The 22,411-nt window shown below is 50.6% G+C and overlaps 1 protein-coding gene across 3 annotated transcripts in view; it reads left to right on the top strand.

Moving 5' to 3' along the window:
• The first annotated feature begins 1,804 nt into the window (after positions 1-1,804).
• Positions 1,805-22,411, top strand: part of LARP1 (La ribonucleoprotein 1, translational regulator) — a 41,342-nt gene continuing 20,735 nt past the window's right edge. Inside the window, exons 1-2 of one of the 3 annotated variants that reach the window (XM_058848308.1) lie at positions 1,805-2,231; positions 17,816-17,842. In XM_058848308.1, coding sequence (XP_058704291.1) covers positions 1,889-2,231; positions 17,816-17,842 — 370 coding nt within the window. In that variant the 5' untranslated portion in view covers positions 1,805-1,888. Of the gene's footprint in view, positions 2,232-12,103; positions 12,326-17,815; positions 17,843-22,411 lie in introns of those variants that run through there. The other 2 variants (XM_058848307.1, XM_058848311.1) reach the window with 2 other exon arrangements.

Below are 22,411 nucleotides of genomic sequence, written 5' to 3'. Positions count from 1 at the left end.
CCGTTCACGTGGCAGCAGAACAGCATCCCAAGGGACCGAGCTGGACCGCTGCACTCTGACTGGGGGACAGGTGAGGGACACCACTGGCCTGCAGGTCCCCTGGCTGCAGACACCTTCCACACCCAGCTGTGCTCCCCACGCAAGGACCTGCTCCTAGAGAGGGTGTAGGTGGGTGCAGCTCCCAAGCCATGCTCATGAGGAGGGCAGCGACCCCCGACACACCAGGAAATGGGCACAGGAGCACAGGATGTGGCTGGGGCTGCTGCAGCTCGGGTATTGAACCAGCCAGGCAGCCAGGCCAGCAGACCCCTCCACTGAATTTATATTTAAACTTCCTCTTGGGATTTTACTGGCCAAATTCTTGAATGATTTGGGATAACTGCTGGTGATCCCTGAGGCTATGGCACAGGAGGGTACTCTCTGAGCCAAGAGGTTGGGTACCAGGGCACACAAAGAGCTGAGATTGTCTCAGTGGAGCATCCCTGACAGCCTGGGACTTCCTCTGTGGATCCACTAGAGCCCTGATGCTGTTGCCCTTCCAAATGTTGTGCTGAGCTCATGTTTGTTTCTCACTTTCTTCTTTCCTTCCAAGAGTGAAATCAGCTTTTCATCCTTCTCCACGCATCAGCAGCTGGCAGCTACATCTTCAGTGCCTTGTCATGCTGACGGGTCTCCTGCAGGGATTGCATAGATGTGTCCCTGGGGCTGCAGAACATGCCGGGACTTCCAGATGAACCTTTCTGGGCAGAAGCAGAGTGGTGTGCTCGCTGTGATGAGGAAAGAGGCAGGGAGAAGCTTGCATTGAATAAAAAAGGCATCAAGTAAGGGCTGCTGTGAATTAGGCAGGTTGTGCTAAATGGTATCAGCAATGCAAGTTGCCTTTCCAATATGTATAATTCATGTGCACATACACACATGGTCTGCAGTCACTGTCTTGCTGGCTGCAAGAATTGAGGACAAATACCAGGAATATTAATGATGGTGATGAGCAAGTGACATTCTATCAGCTAGAGATCAATTAAATATTTCTACTCAAACAAAGGTTTTGCTGGGCACGGGAGATGAGAGGCGGTCTCTCCCTCATTAATGTGTATAAATATCTAAAGGGGAGGGGGTGCCAAGAAGATGAAGCAGGGTTCTACTCGGTGGTGTTGAGCAATAGGACACAGGCAACGGCAAAAAAATTATGCACAGGAAGTTCCACCTGAATATAAGGAAGAACTTTTACTGTGCAGTGACCCACACTGGAACAGAGAGGAGAGAGGCTGCGGGGTCTCCCTTGCTGCAGATATTTGAGAACCGCCTGGATGCAATCCTGTGCCATGTGCTCTGTTTACACGGGGAGATGGGTCCAGACGGTCCAACCGGACGGTTTCTGTGGTTCCGTGATTCCCCAGGACACACACCGAGTCCGTTTCTGCACTTTCCAGCCACGTTATCCCGTTATGCCCGGGCGTGGGTACCCGAGAACATCCCTATCCCTCGGCTCCTGCCTGATGCCGGCCGGGGAGACTTTATCGAAGCCGGCTCGGGGACTCCGGAGCTCCACCGGTGCGTTCGTCCCCGGAGTCCCCGAGCCGGCAGCGGCTCCCCTGGCCCGAGCCCGGCCTCTCCCAGCCGGGCAGCGAGCCCGGGATATCGGGGAAGGGGCCGGTGCCCTTTAAACCCCTCGGTCCGCGCCCCCCCCAGCTCAGCCGGGCGTTGCATCAGGCCAATGCGCGCCGCCGACCGCCCCGCGGGGGCGCGCCCCACACCGCCCCTCCCCTCGCCGGCGGCGCGCACGGGCGGGCGGTGCGCGCCCCCGCGGCAGTCGCGTGGTCCCCGCGCGGCTCCATATTGCGGCGGCACCGGGGTCGGGGGGTTCCCGGCGGGGCTCGGGGGCGCGCAGATGGCGACGCAGGTGGAGGCGCTGCTGCCCGGCACGGCCCCGCTGCTGCCCGCCGAGGAGCGCGCCCTGGTGCTGAAGCCGCCGCAGGACGGCGGCCGGGAGAAGGGCGAGCCGCCCATGGGCCCCGACGGCGGGCCGGCGGCGCCGAGGCCGCCGAGCGCCAAGCAGCAGAAGGAGGAGAGCAACAACCAGGAGAAGGAGAGCCTGCTGAGGGCCGGCGGCGAGGCGGAGGACGGCGGCGAGGCGGGCGGCGCGGGGCGCCGGGAGTTCATCGAGGCCCCGCCGCCCAAGGTGAACCCCTGGACGAAGAACGCGCCGGCCGTGAACGGGCAGTCGCCTCCCGGTGGGTGCTCGGGGGTCGCTGGGAGCGGGGCGGGGGGGGCCGGGTGCGCCGCCGACCGCGCCCCGGGCGGCCGCGCCATGCGGCACACGCGGCGTGGGGCCGCGCCCGCGGCCTGCGGGGCCGCGGCGGGGCGGGGGGCGCGCGGGGAGCGGGGGGAGCGGCGGCGCCGGCCGCGGCCACGAGGCGGGGAGGGCAGCGCGGCCCGGCCATGCGGCGGGGAGCGGAGGGCGCCGGGGGCCCGGCGGCGGCGGCGGGCGGGCCCGGCGGCGGACACGCGGCCCCCCCCCCCCCATCCCCTCCCGCTCCCGGCATTCCGCCGCAGCAGCGCCGGCAACGTGGTCGGTTCCCGGCGTGCGGCTCCCCCGGGAGTGCGGCCCCGCCGCCCCCGCGGGGGCCCTTCCCCGGGCCGCGGCCTGCGCTGCCCACGTGTGCGCGGCCGCGGCTCCCCCGCGCAGGCCGCGCCGCCTTTCTCTGCCGACTCATGGCGGCGGCGGGGCCGGGGCCGAGCGCCGCTCTGCCCGGCGCGGTCGCTGCCCCGGTTAGGGGCACGGCTGCGGAACGGGGGTCCCCGAAAAGGGAAGCGGAGGGGCTGCGCTGTCCAAATCGCGCTTGTAACCCGCTGCTGTCGTCAGCAAAGGCTGAAACTGCGGAACACCATTTCCTCGCCTGTCGGGATGGGTGTTGCGCTCCTCTCGTACCTGCTTCAAGTGAATCGGGAGTAGGAGAAAACCACAGAAGTTTTCACTAAGCGTCTTGTTTGGAAAAGACTTAATCTTTTTCTACCTGTCTCTGTTAACTCTGAAATCACACTGCCAGATGTGCCATCAGATTCCCAATTACTGTACGTGCCAGTGTTTTGTAAGAACTGTTACTGCCTAGCATGATGATTCATCAGAGTTATTGATCTTTGGAAGATGGACAGCTCTGCAATTTCTACCTGGAAAGCTGTCATCTTAATGGGAAGTATAGAGGACAAGTTAATCGTGCCAGGTAGAAGTCCGTGTTCGGATTGTTTGGTGGTTTGTCATTGTAGTCATGGACATAAGCAAAGCTTAAGGAAATCCAGGACAGTGTCGCTGTCTGCATTCGCCTCGTGCGTTATGACACAAAACTGGTCACATCGCTCCTTTGTGTGCAGGTTGCACTCTATTGTGATGCCTTCTGAGATAACGATCCTGAGAAATAAACCGAAAAATGCAAAACTGCAAGGTTGAATGTTCCTGTTCGAGTCTCCTGTGAAAGGGGTGTCCAGATTCATTACCGGGCTCCTCAGTCGCGAAGGTGTGTGATTTGCCAGAGTCAGCAGCGACGAGGCAGCTGCCCAACACAAGCAGGGGGCCTTGCAACTCCTGGGATGATTTTTTTGAGGGAGAGAGTGAGAGTGTGTCATTAGCATGTCCACGCAGTTGCAGGGTAATGGGGTAATGCTGAAACACTCAGAATTGTCCTTGGGCCCAGCAGAGTTGTCTCAGTATTCCCAAAGGTGTTTAAAAAATGGAATTTGTTCGTGGTGTGTTCTGGGACGCTTGGCAGCAGTGACTGGTTCCAGCAGTGCCCTCAGTGCTGCTGCCTGCCTCTCTTCTCCTGGGCCATTGTTTCTTTTGCTGCCTGTTCATTAGCAGAAGAGAAAACGTGTAAAATAAACACGGCTGGTGAGCTCCCACGAGAGGCAGGCTGGCAGCTGACCTTGCCTGGCAGCCCTGCACCCAGGTACCTTCTTGTAGAGTTTGCAGGCTTGTGTTGTGTCTTCATTTCATTGGGTAGAGGATTTGTTTTGGCAGACACTTAGCAAAAAAGATCTGGAGCGTGAATTTGTGTGAAAGAATCAGCTGGTGAGGTGAGTTCTCATGTTGTGCTTTCATAGTGACCTCCAGGAGGATCACCCAAGGAAAGCGCCTCTTTTTCAACGTCTGCAGTGGATTGAGAGCTTCTGAACTCTGGAAAGTCACTACTGGAAGCCTTTGGTTTCTCAGCAGAGCTTACAAACCTTTGCTTGTAACCCAAGCAGCGTTCCCAGTGCAGTGCTTGTGTGCTGGAGATACTGAATGTTCCCAGCGCTGATCCGCCAGAGGTAGGAAGGAGACCAGAGAGCATACTGAAGAGAGCTCTGTAAAGATAAAGGGATCCCTCTATGACTTGTTTTACAGGCTTTGAAAGCCCTAATTTTTTTTTTATAATGATTGTATTAATTATAGACCCACAGAGTAGATTTAATGGACAAGACCTTCTCCTTAGGTGTCCATGCGTTCTGTAATGGCCTGCATTGGAACTGGTGCTTATAAAAGTAAAAGCATTGAGCTCAGGGAAGACAGAGCTACCTGCAAAATCTTGGTGAGTTTCTGCTGTGTTGAAATATGGATCGGGAAGAGCTTAACAAATCCACCTCCAGGTAGTCAAAACACCAGCTTGTTTCAAACTGTTTGACTTGCCATTGGCTGTGCAAGTTGAGTGCATTGAGGGCCTGACACAGGGACTGAAGAACGGGGTTGTTTTTTCTTGGATTAGGATTTACCTTTCGAAGTTTGTGTCTTACCTACCTGCTGCAGCATTTTTATGCTCGAAGTTGACAGTGAAGCCTGTATTATATTAGGATGTTCAAGCAAACCTTTCTGCTTTTTCAGGGAGGAGGGCTCTTGAAGTGAAGCCTCTCCTTGCTTCTTAACCTCCCAAAAACACAACGGCTTTGGCAGTAAGTGGGGCAACCATTAGGTCGAGTTAGACAGCAGTGATACTGATGATGCTGTGAGTGGAGGCTGAGGCTCATCTGGAGTGGCACACCAGAAAATCTTCGCGGTCTCTTGACAAGGTGCACGTTACCGTTTCATTCATGAGTGTTATATTCAGGGTGCAAGGTGCAAAGAGGAGAAGGGGGATCCTTTGAGGTACACGTGGTCCTGTCCTGTGTGGCAAGGCTTGTACTTGACACTGCTGACTGCTTGTGAGAGACGCTGCAGAGCGGTAATGATGCCTCGTTTTTACTCTCTAATGATCTAGTAGCAAGGTCTGTGTGACCATGCCCTTGTTATTACATGTTCTCTTCTTATCATGTAAATAAATGCAGCCAGCAGCCTGACACATGATGGTAGTGTGTGTGTGTGTCTGCGGTAGTGAAGGAAACATTTTCTGGCAAAACCAGCTTTGCACAACTGGCTATAAACCAAATTCAAAGTGTTTTCTCCAGTTCTTCTGTAGATGAGAAGTGTGGCTTGCAGTTAAGACAGCTCGACCTTCTGGAACATGTTGTACTCCTCCGCTGTGCCCTGCACCAGGGCTGGTGCTGATGCAAGCTTTGGTGCGGACAGGTGTTAACAGCACCCCGTTTTGAAAACCTGCTGGATGTATTTCAAGAAATGTTGCATCAAGGCACTTGGCACTTCTTTATTTTTAAAGCCATTTACATCTTGAAAGTAAGAACATGCAGGTTTTAATGACTAGCACTGCAATCACTGAGCTTTGCCTGCGCTAACTTTTTAAACTCTTACAAGTTCCTGGCCAGGGAAAGTGGTGTATTTCCTAGTGGAGATGCAGGAGATGCTTTGATTTCTTGGGTAGTTTCCTGCATGCTGTTTGGCAAACGTGCTGGGTGGATAAGCAGTACTTTCCAGAAGGCACACCTTAGTTGCTAGCAGCAAGCACCGGGGGTGAGCTGACTGTTGTTGAGAGTGCGTGTTGCTTTATGCCTGAGCAGAGGCTGACTTGGCTACCGGTACTGAGGAGAAGGCAGGGGAAGATTCATTAGCATCTCACCCCTCGCTGACTAACTCCCCATAGGGCTTTCCTTGAAACCAGCCTCCAGTGCAGGAGATAAGATGGATGGGAAGCTTGTTTTACCATTGGCATTTCTTCACGTTCAGAGTAGACACACATATCTGCTTGCTCAGGTATCCAGCTTGGTAGTCCTGCACACACCTATTTCCAAAGTGTTGGGCAATTCTCACTCTGTCGTGGCACGTAATTGTGGAGCTCTTCTGGCTGTTGCAACAGAGCTGCTATCGCAGCAGGAGGCCTCCCCCCACTGCCCCAAGTTTCCTCTCCAAACTACTGTTTTGTTCCAATCCCACAACTCACGTTCTAGTAACTCTTCCCATCTTGTTGGGGAGGATGAGGGTGGTTGGAACTTGTTGCTCTAAAAAAACGTGAGGCTTAGTGTTTTCCCTCCCCCGCATACCTTTGCCCTTCAGCTTTGTGCTGGACCTTTGCCCTGTTCTGCACTGTTTGTTTCGGGAAGAGAAGGCTGGGGAATGCAGCACAGCTCCTGGGAGCTGACTCACTGGCCCTGCTTGCTGGGCTTTAGTGCCTGCTTCTGCTGAGACCTCCAGTTCCAGATTGCCAGGTCTGGGGCATCGCTGAAGGATGCTGTCCAACCATCTCCTTACCCTCACAACTCTTCTTTTAAACTTTATATTGCTCGTGCTGCCATGCAGGTTTCCACCAGGGTTGCATGCGGGATCACTGGATTGGGAGCAGAAGGACTTTGTTCAGATGGGAAGACAAATCAAGTGTGGAAAGCAGGACTGGGAATGGGAGCACTGTGGCTTCAACGCTGTGCTCTCCCTTCCAAATTATGACACCGGATCTTTTTGCTGTGCTCAAACAGTGTGAAATTATCTTCAGGGCAGTGCCAAACGTAGGCTTGGGTAGAGTTAGGTTGCTTTTTACATACTTGAGACTATAATGAATCTCCAACGCTATCTCTGTGATTGTGCTTGTTTGGCAAAATAAGGTATGGGCATTTTAGTAGAAAGCTGTGCTTGCTGTTTAGACCAGGCTGAATGTTTTGATCCCTACAGTTACTCCAGGTGCTCTTACCCTAGGTCCACTCGGGTCTGGGGAGCTTTGTTCATTCCCAACCGCAATACGCATTTCTGTTATGGTTTTTATTGTGTTATTTATCCTTTGGTCATCTTGGTATTAAAGCCTTTACTGACTTCGTACCAAGGACCTGAGTCTCCACACTGCTGGCTCTGCCAAATCCCTGGCTTGCTGTGTACACAGGGAGCTGTGGTGATGCAACCTTGGTGATACCTGCTGAGCACTCCCATGGTGATAGTGCTGTCTAGGTGGAGCTCTTCATGGCCAAGAAATTGTCTCCTGGGGTTGGCTAAAGCTCTGGGTGGATGGCTAGATCCACTCTGTGGTCTCTGGCATGGCCAGCTCTACATTTGTTCCTTTTCTCACTTGAAACCGAGCTTTGGTTCCACTCATTCTGCAGATCCAGGTCCTTGTTAGTGAGGTTTGAATGGAGCTGGGAGACTTATCTCCTTGGATTGAAATAACTGGTTAATCTGAGTATTTTGTATCAAATGATGCTGCTGCACAACTTGAGGTCAGAGGAGAGGGAAAAGAAGGGCTTCAAAGAAGTTAGTGCAGTGCTGGGGGAACTCGTGTATTTAGGTAATGCTAATGGGTGACCAGAACAAACGGAAACTGAATTTGGCTGTGAATAAATCAATTACCAGACTTCTTTGTGGGGAAGTTTTGGGTGAGGGTCAGTCTGGATTGCTTGGCAAACAGAGAAGTGGGTGTGTACATGAATCCCTCACAGCTGTGGAGCAAAAACTGGCACGAGGCATTTGGTGGAAATAGGTTTGCTGATAGCAATTCTAATGCTGTGCAAGATAAACTTTTTGTTTTTGGGAAAGGTTGTGGAAACTGTGGTCAAGTGTCAACATGTTTCTAAAGGGAGGCTCATCTGAGTCTGAACTCAACTGAACTTTCCTCTATCGGAGCACATTTGTGCTGCAGTTTGGGGGGCTTCGTGGGTGAATTGCCTTTCCTGAGCAAACTGGTGTGTGATGTGTTGTGGCTCTGCTGGTTTCAGTGTTGCACCAGGCTGGTTGAGCTGCTGGAACCATCCTTAGCAACTCATCTGGCCCAGCTTTGGTGTGACACTTGCTGTGGGTATTGCCAGAATCAAGAGCTCTTCCTGCAGCATTAAAACTCGGTGTGCTGGGGGATGTTCTGCTGAGACATGCAAGGAGAGGGAGGAAGGGCTGGGAACTGGCTCATCTAATACCTGCTTTATCAGTGAGTTAGTTACCTTCACTGTCCTTCTGGAGCAAAGCTGACCGAGGAGCAGAAGCTTCCCTTGGCACTTTCACGTGTTTCAGGGTTGTATGGGAACACGCAGCAGGGTTCAGTGCTCTACAGTGGTTGTGATTTTATTTTTATTTTGTGGGTTTGAGTCACCCTGTTCCTTTGTGTGGTGACAAAACGTAAGGTTTGGTTGAGTTCTCTGCTGCAGACTGACAGTGTGTTGGAGGTGACCATGGCCCTGGCTGGGTCACAACAGGCCAGCTGGAAACCTTAATTTGCTTTAGAAGTGGTCAGTGATGGGGGTTGTTGATGTGACTGGGGTCTTGATGCCGCTCAGTCTGATTCTGGTGACACTCAGAGGTGATACAAATGCCCTTTGTTCTCTTGATCTAGAAAACGTTACTGTGGTTCCTTCAGAATGGGACACTCGCAATGTGCTGGCGGGCACAGCCTGCCCTCACCTGTGCTCCTGGGGAAGCACATTTGCTTCCTGCTGGACACCCCCTGAAGTCGCTGCAAGCAGGTCTGCAACCTGCTGCCCTGCCAGGAACCTCTCTCCACTCCCAGCTCACTCCCCAAAGCAGCCTTGGCTGCTGATGGGGCCCAGGAGAGGCACCCCTGCCCCACGAGGAGGATGTTGGAGGAGAAGCACCTCTGGTGCTCCCCAGTGTCACTTGTTTGGTCTCTGGCAGGCTCTGCAGAGATCCCGTGGTGACCGTGGCAGCCGGGCTGCGACCAGGAGAAATGGGGGCTCGGCTGGGGCTCGCGGGCCTCACGTGTCCTTGACACAGGAGGCAGAGTTAAAGCAGGGTTGGGAAGCTGGACGGGGTGGAAATGTGCTACGTGTCCTTCCCGCTGGCCAGGGGGGACTGCAGGAGCCCGTGGTGGGGTCTGGCAGGTGGGACACGGGCGCTGCTCCGCTCTGCCCGGCCCGGGTGTGGGGGCACAGCTCGGGGGCGGTGGGATGGGAGGCAGTGGAGCCTGTCCCGGGCACACTGCTGAGCACGTTTTTCCAGCTGAGCAGCAGCGTGTGCCGAGCTCCTGCAGAGTGACTCTGCAGTCTGCAGGGCACGGCTGCGCCGGAGCAGCCACGGCCGGGCGCGGGGGACTCTTCTCGCTTCTCCTTTCCCAGTAGTCATTTGACTTCTTTGACTCGCTTGCAGTATGAATGCGTGGAGAGAGCAGAGGGTTCTCAGGGCTGGATAAGGTAGCTTTTAAGGAGTCTCAGGAAAAAAAAAAATGAGAGAAGAGGTGAGTTTTTTCCTGGCTAAATATGTGGGGAAACAAGAATGAAATTGGAAAACCCACAAAAATGAGGAAAGGGTAGGGTTTTGTTGGTGGGAAAGTAAGAGAAAAGGTGTGTGGGGAAATTGGTGTTTTACCTGCCTGGTGACTCAGAGGTGGGTATGCTGCTAAATACTGAGCACTGTCTTTAAAGCAGATTATTTGTAGTACATACTCGACCTCCACGCTAAATCACACAGCCTTTTTTGCTTTGTTTTTCTTAAAGATTCTGCTTTTGAAAGCTTCTGGTCAGTGATGTAAGTGAGTGATTATTTTACAAAGTCTTAACTACCAAACTGTCTGGTTAGCATATCTGTAGATGATGAGGCTAATGACAGAATAAAATAGTGAGAACTCACAGTTAATAAGCAACGCTCAGATGTTTGGTAACCCAGCGTTCACTTAAACTGCAGGAAATTAATTTCTTCAGATTCTCCAAGGTCACATCTTCCTTTTTTTTAATGTATGTTGCAAGAGAAGCACTGAATTTATTCCTGCAAGACCCTTAGGACTCTGCAATTTTTGTACCTTTGCTCTAACTGGAACGGTTACACTTCCAAGTAGTCAGAAAGTCTGTCAGCTCTCCTGACCTCACAGAACGAGCCTGCTGAAAGTAAAGATAACCACAATAACAAAAAGCAATACTCTTGGCCTCATTCAGCACAAAAAGAGACACGTAAAGGAGTGATGGAAGCACTTTATCCTTTATTGTTACGTCCAGGTGGGTTCATGTTGGCAGGTCAGCTGCAAGGCTGTGTGAGAGGGAAAAACAGAATGAAGAATTAAGTGTAAGGAGTGACACCAGTACGTGTGATGCTGAGAAATGATGTGTCTGTAGCAGCAGATACTGAAATGTGGAGAAACACATCCCAAAAATGTGGTTGGGAGGTTTTTACTGTGACTGAAACAGAAGGGATGGGATATTTGTACACGAGGTTCCACCCAGCAAGACAGAGGAGCGAATCACGGAGGTGTCTCCACCATGTGCTCAGATGACAAAGCATGAGACTTCACTGTCTGTAATCATATTGAATTTCACTTCCCAGCTCCCAGCTCAACCTTGAGAGCTCGGGGGAATACTGACTATGATCTCATGCATCTTCTGAGTGCTCAGAAATCCTCTGCCACTGCAGAGGGTCTTGCACTGAGCTGTACAAAAAGGGGACTTTTCTTTCGGCTTCCCAATCTCAGGTGAGCTCTCCAAGCTCACTGTTGCTGGGGTTTTTGGAGTTTTTTGGGTATTTTTTTTAAACTGTGGAATGGTGAATGTGACATTTGCATGCTTTGCAGGGAGGAATTTGCTGTAAATGAGCCACAGTTTAAAATTTTAAAATTAAACCTGTAAAGACAATTGTGAAGATGATTTGGAGGAGACATGGCAGATTACAGTGAGATAACCCTCTTAGCTTCAGTTGGAGGTGAAATCCGAGTTGATCTAATTGTCAGCAGAGAGTGGAACCAAGCAAGGATGGTGTTTGGAGGGTGATTGGAATGGCTGTGTTTGATTAAAACCAAGCAGATAGCCTGGGCCAGAGAGAGGGAGCACCTCAGACTGAGACTGATGATTTGTAATTCAGTTAAGAGATTTAATTATGTTGTCTTCGCTGTGCTGCCTTGTGTATCCTACAGCCCCCTGCTCGGCCCTCTGCCTGCAGCCCAAAGGTGGAGAGAGCCTTGCAGTTTTCAGTTTCTGGGGTTTTCATAGCGATTTATGGCATCCTTGTCTGATGTTATGGGGTTTTACCATGATACTGGTGCATTTGAAGAGGTGGGGTGGGATCCTCTTTCATGGAGACACTGAATTTCTGGGTACATTAATGGATTCTTCTTTGTAGGGAGATAGATCTTTCCTGCCTGCTGGTGCTAAGCTGTCCTTGGGCAAAGCTTCTCTGGAGTTTGGGGCTGCCCTTGGTGTGCAAGCAGAAGAGTGGATTGCAGCTCTGAGTGTGACAACCCTGTCAGAGGGAAACACCATCCTGTTATCAGTTTCCACAGTGTGGGATCCAGCTGGCTTCCAGGCTGCACCAGAATTGCTCCTGTATTTCAACAGGAGTCTTTGAGACGTGTGTTTTGCTTGATTGTGCCAGAAATTTTAGCATCAGTTCAATATCCAGTGGCTTAAAGAACAGTTTGGAGAGGAGGATGACTGTGATCATTTGGACCAGACTCATGTAGAGTTGTTCTCCTGGAAGGCCTAAGGCCTCCAGTTGTATCGCTCCAGGCTTACTGGTGATTAAAGGATGTGAGGCAGAGAGCTGCCAGCTGCTCCATGGGAAGAGTAATGAAGCACCTTTAAGTTGCCTTGGACTTTCTCTGGAGCCCCTTGTTGAGTTCATGATTGGGAATGTTGGGACTCGTGCTCTGGAGCAGCAGCTCTTTGCTGCTTCTGCACTTTGGAGATGAGGGGAAAGGGTTAATGGGAGTTAAACCCCGTGTTTGTTCTCTCCAGTGCAAGCACTGATAAGTGGATGGGAGAAACAGCAGCCTGTGACCTTCCAGTTATTCCTTGTGTGCCTGTGCATATGTGAGTGTTGCATTTGCAGGACTGTCTGTTTGGAGAGCTCTCACTCTTCTGGTCAGGTTCCCCAGAACCCCACTGGCATCTCTGGTGCTTGGAGAAGAGACCTGGACCCTCTTCCATGTGGATCTTTGAAAGGTGTTTTTGCCAGGCACGGTGCCAGTCCTGCTGGTGACTGTGTCCAGCCGGTGTCACGGCCCTGCTGGGTCTGCACTGCTCCCCTTCGGTCTGGAGGAGACTGAACATCAGCACGGAGGTACTCATTTAGTGTGTGGTGTGGAGTTAGTTAGGGAGTTATCTCAGATAATGCTCTGATCTTGGAATAGATGATTTTTTTTCTAGGGTTTATCCTCTTAAAGCTCTGTGATGCTGGAGGTCTTCATTACTTTTCAAGTATGTGAAGATAACAGGGGCACCACAGCTGAACTTCACCAAACACACAGCTGTTTATACACTGAAAACCTATTTCAAGCATTTGTTTCTGAGTGGTGTGTGGGAAATTAATATCAGAGCTCACACTGGCTGCAGCTCTTGAGCCAGTGATGATGATGGGAGTGTCTGAGAATAAATCTAACCTTTCTTAGACAGGGAACAGAAAACCCCTTTAGCCAGTACTGGTGGTTGGGATACCCTTGCAAAGGAGCTGATTTGGGATAAACTCTACTGTGGCTTTTTTTTTGTTTCTTGCCTTAGTGGTGTCTTGGGACCCAGCCAGCATCATGTTAGGACTGATCCATCTGTCTTATGCTTCAGCTTCTCTTTGAGGGGGTAAATATCCTATAGTAAGCTGAGAAGCATGGGAGGTGTTTGCGTGGACTGGCAGCTGGAGAGGGCTGGGATGATCTGGGTGACTGAGAGCTGGACCCTCCCCAGTCCTGCTCAGCAGGTAACAAAGGAGGGGAACAGGAAGCAAACAAGATCTCGGGAGGGATATAATTGGCCATGCTAATCTTTGGTTTAGGGTTTCTTGCTTTGCTGCTTTTCCCTAGCAGACCTCAGCCCCTTCTCCTCTGAGTGTTGGTTTGAAGGGGCCTGTAACTCAAGAGAACAAGGGAACCTGTGCAGGTGCTGCCTTGCCCTCCAAGGGGGAGCCAGGTGACAAGATTTAAACTGAAATGTTGTATGGGGCCAAAGAAGAGATTCAAGCAGCTCTGGTCTCTTTGCAGTACAGGCTGGACTATGTAATTTGGACCTTTTCACTGCCTGGATCGTCCCTGCCGGGCAGCAGGTCAGATTACGAGGAGAGATACCAATCGATCCTGCCATCCGCCAGCACTTCCCTCCCCGGTCCCTCTCCTGGACAGCCAGTGCAGCCCTGCAGCTTTCGAGCCATTTTGATCGAGGTCTGGTCACGTCCCTGTGTGACCTTGGAGAGGTCATTTTTTTTGCTGACTTCCCAGTCTTTTGTCTGCAAAACGTGGAGGATGATTTGGTTACAACTTCACGGGTCAAAAGCCAGAACAAATCAGCTGGTGTCTTCCTGTGGCAGTGTGGATGAGCCCCACGTCCCACTGGGAGCAGCCGAGGAGCTGGCTGCCATCCCTGTGCTTGTACCTGTGCGTGCACAGCCCTCTCCCAGCCCACTGGTCAGTGTGCTTCACCACTCAGTGCGCTGTGGTGGCTGGCAGGTGCCATAAAGCACTCTGAGGTGGGTTTTCCCCGTTTGGAGAGCAGAAGGGTAATGGGAGGTGGGGGCCAGCAGGGAGCTGGTTCCTGCTGGCACTCGGCCTGTGGCCACGGCCCCTCGGCAGTTATGGCTGCAGGTTGCTGTAATAACGAGTCAGCGTTTCTCTTGCGTCAGGGACAATGAGCTGCTGCTCTTCAGCTGCTGCCTTGCAGGCCCTGCCAGGAGGAAGCACTGGAAAAGGGGGTGGTGGAGGTCCCTTCCCAGCTCTAGCTCCCGAGCTGGGAGAAGACAGGCTTCTTGTGCTGGTGTTTGGATTCAGCGCTGTGAGCGTGGCTGGTGGAGGAGCGTGGTTGGTGCATGTTTCCTCAGGGGGCAGCGGAGGGGAGATGGGGGCTCATAAATGGGGTGACTCTTTTGGACCTGTCCCAGATACCTGAATAGCAGCAGTAGGCAAATAGCCCCTGGGGAAGGGGGTATGTGTGTGGATGCATCAGCTTTTCTCTTTAAATGCCCCATTTTAGCATACGGTCTTCTTTGTGTAAAAATACCATCAGGAAAAATTGAAATTGAGTTCCACCCCCAGCACCACCTAAAATAAGGACGACTGCCCTCAATTTGGTTATATCTCCTGGGCTCTGTGTGCAGCAACTCTGGGTGTTGGTGCTGAGAGCAAGCCCTCCTGTACCATGTCTGCACCCTCATGTGATGGTTCTGAAAGGGATGCTCCATCCCAGCATCCTGCCAGCTGCCATGTACACCCCTGACCTCCTCCTCCTCACTCTGTCCTCCACCCTGCTTTGCTAATGAAAGAGTCACAGAATGTGTTTTTCTATTGAGATGTTGCAGAATATATGAATTCTGTACAGGGCTGAGGAGAATGGTCAGGGGCTTGGGAAATACCTGGCTCTGCATAGACTGGTGCTGCGGTGAAGAGATCACTGGTTCCCGTGGTGACTACAGTCCCTTTGTTCAAACACCAGCACTTTCTAATTTTGGGTGCGTGCTGAGAAACAAGTGTTTCTGCGTGCAAGAAAGAGAAGGAAATCTGAGACCATAGGGTCCAAATTTCACGGGTCTGCATTTGCATTTCGATACTGTTATTTCTTGCTCCTTCCCGCAGGACTGCCTGGGTCCCATGTAGGGATTGCCTGCTTCTGAGCAGGTGGCTGATGGGATGATGGAGAGCTGCTGTGAAGCATTGTCCTGCAGCATCTGGCCAGTGTTGGGATACCTGGCATCAGGGTGCCTTGGGGGGTGGGAGGTGTGTGTGGTGGGAGGAATTGGTAGGGCTGGTTTGCTGTATTCATGTTTTTATGTTGGGACCTTGAGCAAAAAAAGCATCTCTGTGCATCAGTCTTTTGTGTTTGAGTTTTAGCTTTGAGGGAGCTGGGAAGGGAGCTGACCTGGATGGGCAGTCTCAGTCCTGCAGTGTATGAGATGGACTCCTTGGAGAGCAGCCCAGGGTTTTACCTGCTGGCCACACGTTTCTCTCTGCTTCCCTACCGTGGCTTTCTTGGGAAAAGAAAGCACTGCCTGATTTAGACTTCTCTTGGGCACCTGAGGTGCTGCCCTTAATTGGCAGGCTAATTTTTAATTTAAGTCACTCATGCTCGCAGGCAGAAAAGGTGTCCCAAAGGGTCGTTGTGCCTGCCAGTCCCTGACCAGCCCTGCCTCAGATGTGTCCTCCCAGCAGCCCCATTTTTCAAAGCAAGTCCCACAGACTGATTGCTCTGTGCTCATTCGCAGCTCTGGGGAAAGCTGCCTGCAAGCCCAGTGTTCTCAGTCTGCTCTGGTGAGCTTGGAGTCAAGTCTGTGTTAGTCAGAGGTGTGATGAGTTGGACAAGGTCAGCCTCTCCCAGAAAAGGGGACTGAGCACCGGATGTGTTTTCCTTAGACAGGAGTTGCCCTGGAAAACTTGTTGAGGTGAATGTGAGCTGTATCTGCCCTTGGCCATTACATATGGTCCTTGCTTCCTACTGACCTCAGCCATTGAGTAGAGTCACTGCTTTTCTAGTAAATGTAGTGGCAGAGCTGCTCTAGAGTTGTGGCTGAGCTCAGGAGGAGCCAGGAGAGCCTTGCTGCACATCTAGAGCAGGACAGGGCAGTGGGGAAATACAGCAGTGAGCTGAGAGGAGACCTTGAGGGAGGGAGTGTGAGTTTGGAGTTGGGGTGGTGACACATCTGATAGGAGATGTTGCTGAGGGGTCACCTGCAGCTGCTGCCTGATTTGGTGGCATTTGTGGTGTCAAGAGCCTGAATGTGTAGTGGATGGCTGGTTCTGCTGTGGTGTGTGTTTGATGAAGAGTTGGTGGGACAGCCTGAGAGGAATGCAGACTGGAGAGCTGCATCCCTCAGGGTACAGCAAGGGGAACATTTGCCAAAGCCTGGCTTTGCTAAATTCCTGTCTGGCACAAAGGAAGTTATTTTATCAACCACTGTGGTGGTGGTATTTATTTTTGTTTTTGGTAACATCTGGTACAGCTGATCCAAATGGGAGGATACCAGTGTTACACCTTGTTTCTTTGCAGGGAATCCCTGTTAGGGAAATAAATTATATCTTGTTTGAGGTCTTAAAGGTCTTTTCAAACCTTAACGATTTTATGATTCTGTGAAGATGTTTCAGCTTGCTGATGTAGAAACCTAAACTCCTCAGTGACCATAGATGTTTAAATGCATTTGGGACTGGTGCAGGATTCCAATAGAACATGCAGCTTGCAAAGGATCCGCACTGGTGCTTGGAAACTGTTCTGGATGTGCTGGGCTGTCCTTGATATCATGCCTTCAAATGCCCACAGACCATAACTGTAATAGTGGTAGAGAGAATCCTGATTTAACTTCTGGGTATTTTTGCTCCTCTTTGCTCTTCCCATTCGTCTGTGGGATGAAAGTGTCCCTGCCTGAGAATGCTTTCAACAGGGTGCAAGAGAAAGGAAGAGAAACAGAAGTCATGTTGGCAGGGGGGTATTTTTGCATGAGCCAAGCCCAGGCCAGAGAGCATTGCCCTGCCGGAGGGGTAGTCCTTGCTGCAACTCTTGTGACTTTCCAGCTGAATGTGTGTTTTGGGTAGCTGATAAACAAGAGCCGGGGCCTGCCCCTGTCCCAGGAGGACCTTGCCTTGCTGGCAACCTTCCTTCCCCCTCCTCTTTCAGGATCCTTGAAGAAAATATAATGTATTACTCTCTCAAAAGTGCTGTTTTCATATCTTCTGGGGGAGCCTTTATCAACAGGGGTTTTCCACACACACTGTCCTGTGTGCTCCTTAAATGAAAAGTCTGGTCCTTCCAGCTACTTAAGTAAACATCTTCCCAGCAATCCATAAGGCCCTCCAAGATAAAGGCCTGTTTCTCTAACTGGAAACAGCCAGGGGGGCTGGGGAGGTTGAATAATCTGGTTTGGGGTCTGAACCCCCCAGACTCCATCTGTCCTGTGCAGTGGCCTGTGCCTGCTGACAGACTCCTGAGCTGGGAAAGGGAAAGGATTCTCCTGGTGTGATGGGTGATGTGCCAAGGCCCTGGGTGCCCATTTGATGATGGGTGTGTGTGTCTGGTGTAGGTGCTGTGTTAAAGCCAGGCACAGCTGCTGATGTTGCTCGTGCCTGCAAAACCAAAGACAGTCAGAAGAATGCTCGCTTGGCTTTTGCCTTGGCTTCCACCTTGGCTTTCCTCGTGCCTGCAAAACCAAGGACAATCAGAAGAATGCTCACTTGGCTTTTGCCTTGGCTTCCACCTGTGCTGCCTGTTAGATGTTCTCTGTACATTTCCATCTGATGTTGCTGTTCAGGGGGAGTGTGGGGTGCCACCAGGTAGCTCATTGTGTGGCTCTTTGTACATCTCAACAATGTTTTCAGTGTGCACTGCTGTCTGCTAGAAGCCAACACAGAAGGTTATTTATGAGAGCAGCGCATTCTGGTAAACACAGACTCCTTCAAAATCTTTTGCACAGCAAGTGGTTGAATTGAGGTGGGTTCCAAGCTGGATTGATGTTTAACTTGAGATACTAAGAAAATACTTCCTCTGTTTAGCTAAAGCAAACAAATTGAGAGAGGAGACCTTTTAAATAATGATTTGCACTCCAGCTGCAACCAATACTGATTTTTTTTTATTTTTTTTTCTTTTACAGATATATTTCCAACTGACGGCCAGTCTGGTATGTATTAAATAAAAATGGAGTTCTTCAAACCTCCTTCTCCCTTGCGTTCCCTGAACTTCTCTTCCTTTAGAGTCAGCACTAACCAGACTTAGAAGACTCATACCTGCAATGTACAGTCTGGAATATGCAATGGACATTAATGTAAAAAAATCCAAAACCAAACCACAAACAAAACCCCAAAAAAACCCCACCCAAAAACCAAACATCTGCTATTTGGTTGTTCCTGTATAGCAGTGACATCTTTTATGCTTTCATGTAGTGATGACTAAACAGCTGGAAGGTTCTTTCCTCCCATTCATTGTAGCATATTTGGACATTTGGATGTCCGGGGTGAAAGAGTTTGGGAGCTTGTAGGTCTTGGTCATCACACATAATTGAAAACACTGACATTCAAGATGCAAATATAACTGAGATTGTTGTTGTTTATGTGTTACCTGTATACAGATGGATGTGTCTATGAACCTGAGGATATATATTTGAATTTGCAATACTTTGGGAAGACACAGACCTCTCCTGTGGCTTGTAGTCTGTGTGTTGCTGTTGAGTATTGCTGTTAAGGACTACTCACTAATCAGTGCAAAGAAAAAACTTCCTGGCCCCAGTGGCACGTGCAGCCTTTCTGGGAGAGGGAGGTTGCTCTGGATGGAGGTTTCAAATCAGGAAAGGAATGTAGTTTGCAGAAGCAGATACTGATGATCTCAATTCCTGCCTTTCCCAAATTGCCAGAAGCTCCTCATCCAGGCTGATGTTGTGGAAGTGCCAAGACTGAAGGAAAGGTTTGTGTTTTAACCAGTTATACCGAGATCAGTCAGTGAGAGCCTGTTATCTCCGAGCTGTAGTGCCATGTGGGGATGTGCCATAGCAAAGGCACTGGGAATGGAAGTCAGTGCCTGACTTGGCCTTGTGTCACCCCAGGCATGTCACAGTGTCCACCTCTGATGTCCATCTTTGGCTTTGCATGGGGTCCCATTTCACCAGTTCATGGATAGCGTGAGGGTAAATCACTGTTGACGGTGGAGGCATTGGAAGTATGGAAGTCAGGTCTGGTGTCTTAAAGCTGATGTCAGTAAGAATAACTCACTGGTTTAGAGCGGTCTGGTGTAACATTGGAGGCACTATAATTCAGCTTGCTGAACTGAGCAGAGGTGTGGAAGTTGTGCATGTATTTCCAGAGCTCTAGCCAGCTAGCAATGCTGTGATGTTCAACTAGATGCACTGGATTAAGATTTTGATTCCACATTTTTAAGTCCCTCATGATTTTCTTGCTTTCTTGATGTGTAAGAGTGAAGTATCAGGGTTTTGAAGAGCAAATATATATGCCCATCTGTTGAGTTTGTGGGAGGCTTTTCTCCACCTTGCTGAAGATTTGTGTTCTTTGGGTATTGGGTTTTGTCTTGTCTGCCTGTGCTGTGAACTCAGAGATGTCCTTTGCTTGGCACTGCTCCATCCTCTGTTCTCCAGCTGGTTGGGGACCTTGCACAGCTGCCTCCAGGGTGGGGCATGAGTGTGTGTCTGCAGCAGATGATAGCGCTTCAGAAAGTGTTTGTTACATGTCAGCAGTGTTGCAGAAAACATTACCTAAAGAGCTTGGGGCTTTTTTCACAATTCTGTATGTTTCTTAGGAGATAAGTTAAAGCTTAAACAGGATTCCTCTAAATGGTGGCTGCACAGGACACTGTGCAGTCTTTCTCATGCCTTTTTCTAGAAAAGCTGGTGCTGTGCTTTTTCTTCCCATCTGGAAGCCCTGGTATCTCAAAACACAGTGAAGTGTGAAGGCAGCAGGCAAAGTCAGACTTGCATTGCTCCTGCCACTAGAACTGTAGTGCACTCCTGAGGCTGTTGGGTTTGACTCCCTCATCTCCTTTTCATTGCTGAGGTTATTGAATGAGTTGATTTACTCTGGTCACCAGAGCATCCCACGTGGCAGGGATCTGTTTTTTAAGCTTAATCTTGTGAAGTCAGGTGGGTCTATATGTCTGGTTTTCCCACTGAGTGAGAAGTCTGTTGGTCTTCTCCCAAGGAAATGGTTAGCAGAGTGGTGGAAGATGCCGAGTCGCAGTACCAGGGTTGGGAATTGCATAGGTGGGGTGCCTGAGCCAAAATTCAGCCATTTTGTAGGCACAGTAGCTGTAGCTTGCCCCAGAGCATGTTCCTGCTTGTTAGCATAAGGATGCTGGCAGCAGCCTGGATCCTCAGCCTGGATCATCCCCACGTCACGTGCCAGTGCTATGGAGGTGGAGGCACACCAGTGTCCCAGTTACCTAATAGTGTTTGCAAATAAAGCAGTTGTTGGAGAGAGGCCTCACTTTCCTTCTGTCTGGCACAGGAGTGCCTCAGTCCTCTCCCACGTCCCACAGCCAGGATTTGGCAGCTGTAGGGTGCTTTGCAGAAGAAGCCATTTCAAACCATTGGGTGGAAGGCTGAGAGACTTCAACACCCTTGAGAGATGCAGGGTTGGGCTTGGTGGGCAGTGGGACACACATTCCCACTCCTGCTGAAGAGGACTGGGAGGGCACATTTGCAGCCATGTGTCTGTGGACAACTTCACTGTGAACACCAAACTCTTCTTTCAAACAGCTGATGCTGTTCAGCTCCCAGGACTTGATACTGTGTGAAATTTGCTGCCTGCTCTGGCAGGGAATACTTCTGTCACTTCAAGTTGATCTCCTGCTAGCTTAGTGTGCTGTGTCTGTGCCCTCCTGGCCTCCTACATGCTGCAGCCAGCCCTCCTCCTCTCTGTGGTGGAGGATCCCAGCCTTTTTAGTCTCACCTCTTGAGGAGCTGCCTCTGGGTGGTTTAATTGCTTTTCTTTGAGCAGCTGTAACAGCCCTGTGCCCTTGTTGAAGCTGACTGCAGGGTGCAGTTGTGGATGCGCTGGTGTTCAACAGAGCAGCAAGTGATGCTCTGTCTTGGTTTCACCACTCCTGATGACTTTTTTTCATCTGCTGCACCCTGACCTGATCATTTTGTACAATGTCAGCAGTGTCTGAGATATCTTTCTTGAGTTTATAAATGCTTCTTTGAATTAAACACTGTGAAGTTTTCCATAAAGAGATGAGGGTGATGCTACCACTGTAAGGAAGTGGGGTTTAATCCTTTAGAAATAAAATGAGGGGAGATGGATCTTTAAATTAGGAAACTGCTATGTTGCACTCTTTTGTAATTGGGCATTCCTGACTCCTTTGGGAAGACTTAGTCTGATTAGGGTGTTGTACTCTTTTATGCTCTATATTGACATGGGAGGCAGCCACCTGTAGCACTGGAATTAGATTTATTAGAGAGAGTGGTTCATGCAGCAGGATTTATGTGATTGTGAACCCAGGAAGGAAGTTGCTATATCAGAGGTATTTAGAAAAACCTGGAATGTCACTGCGTCTTGCTTAAATTTAGGGGAATAAATGAGGATGGTGTATCTTCTGCTGGAAAAGCATGCCCTGAAATCTGTTCAGCTGAGGTGCAGTAATACTGAAGTAGCACAAATAGAAGCGCTTCTGCTTGCTCTCAGAGATCACAGGGATGTTTGAGTGCCTTGTCATGGCTTTAATGCTCTGGATTCACCAACAGGAGGAAGCCCCCATACCTGTGTTCAGTTTACACCAGGTGGTTATGAGACTGTAAGATTTCTTCAGCATATTTGTGGAGACACATTGTTTAGTGGGAGAGCTAGGTATGACCTCCCTAAATTCCTGGGAAAGTTTGCTGCTCCTGCTCCTACCACCAAAGCACTATTACTTTCCTCTGCCCCAGGAGATGGAGATGGATTTCTGCATGGTGTTGGCTTTGTCTTCCTTGACCTCACAAGCTGAGCTGTTGCTCAGTCTCTTCTTGTTCTATGCAGTCAGGGAGGCAGGTTTGCAGCTATGCAGGCTGAGGGCAAGGTTAAGTGGTCACTTAGCAAGTGGCCACTGCTCAGGGGACACCCTGGTCCTGCAGGGGTGCCTCTGCAAAAGTAGCCAGGAAGGTACAGAAATTGCAGCAGGAGGAACTCTGAATGATGTTATTTGAATTATGTCACAGTCCCCTTTCTGGAAACCCATTCTGTTCTTTGAGATGACAGGTTTTCCAGAGGCATATTTTGTGCAGAGTTTGCACTTTTGCCTTGTACGACCCTTCTCCCCCTCCACTGGCACAGTGGGAGCTGCAGTCTCCTCCTGGACAGCGTGAACGCTTGGAGCTGGAGGGTCTCTCTGCAGGCGCTTGGCTCTCGATTCCTGTCTCTTCGTTGTTAAATATTTACAGTGAGACGTACCAGATGCTTCCCAGGAAGGGTTTTGTCAGCTTCCAAGTCCCCACATGCAGCTGCAGAAGAGGCTGACGGCCATTAAAGGGATCGTGTCAGCACGGGTTCGACAGGGATGCAGTGACCTCCTCTCGCTCGTGCCAGGGGCGCCGCTGGCTGCGCTGTCTCGTCAGCCACAGCAGGATCCAGGCAGAGAGCACCCTTCTGCTAATGTCAAGAGATTAATGATGTCTGGTCCTCAGGCTTTTTGCTTTTCTTCTGCTTTGAAGCTCTTTCACTGTAAGGGGAGCAGGTGATGCTCTTGGGTTTTGTTGTTGCTCGTTTTC

This window comes from Poecile atricapillus, chromosome 13 (assembly GCF_030490865.1).
Source record: "Poecile atricapillus isolate bPoeAtr1 chromosome 13, bPoeAtr1.hap1, whole genome shotgun sequence".
NCBI classification, from domain to species: domain Eukaryota; kingdom Metazoa; phylum Chordata; class Aves; order Passeriformes; family Paridae; genus Poecile; species Poecile atricapillus.
Note: the sequence above shows the minus strand (reverse complement) of the source record. Positions and strands in the feature narration are given on the sequence as shown.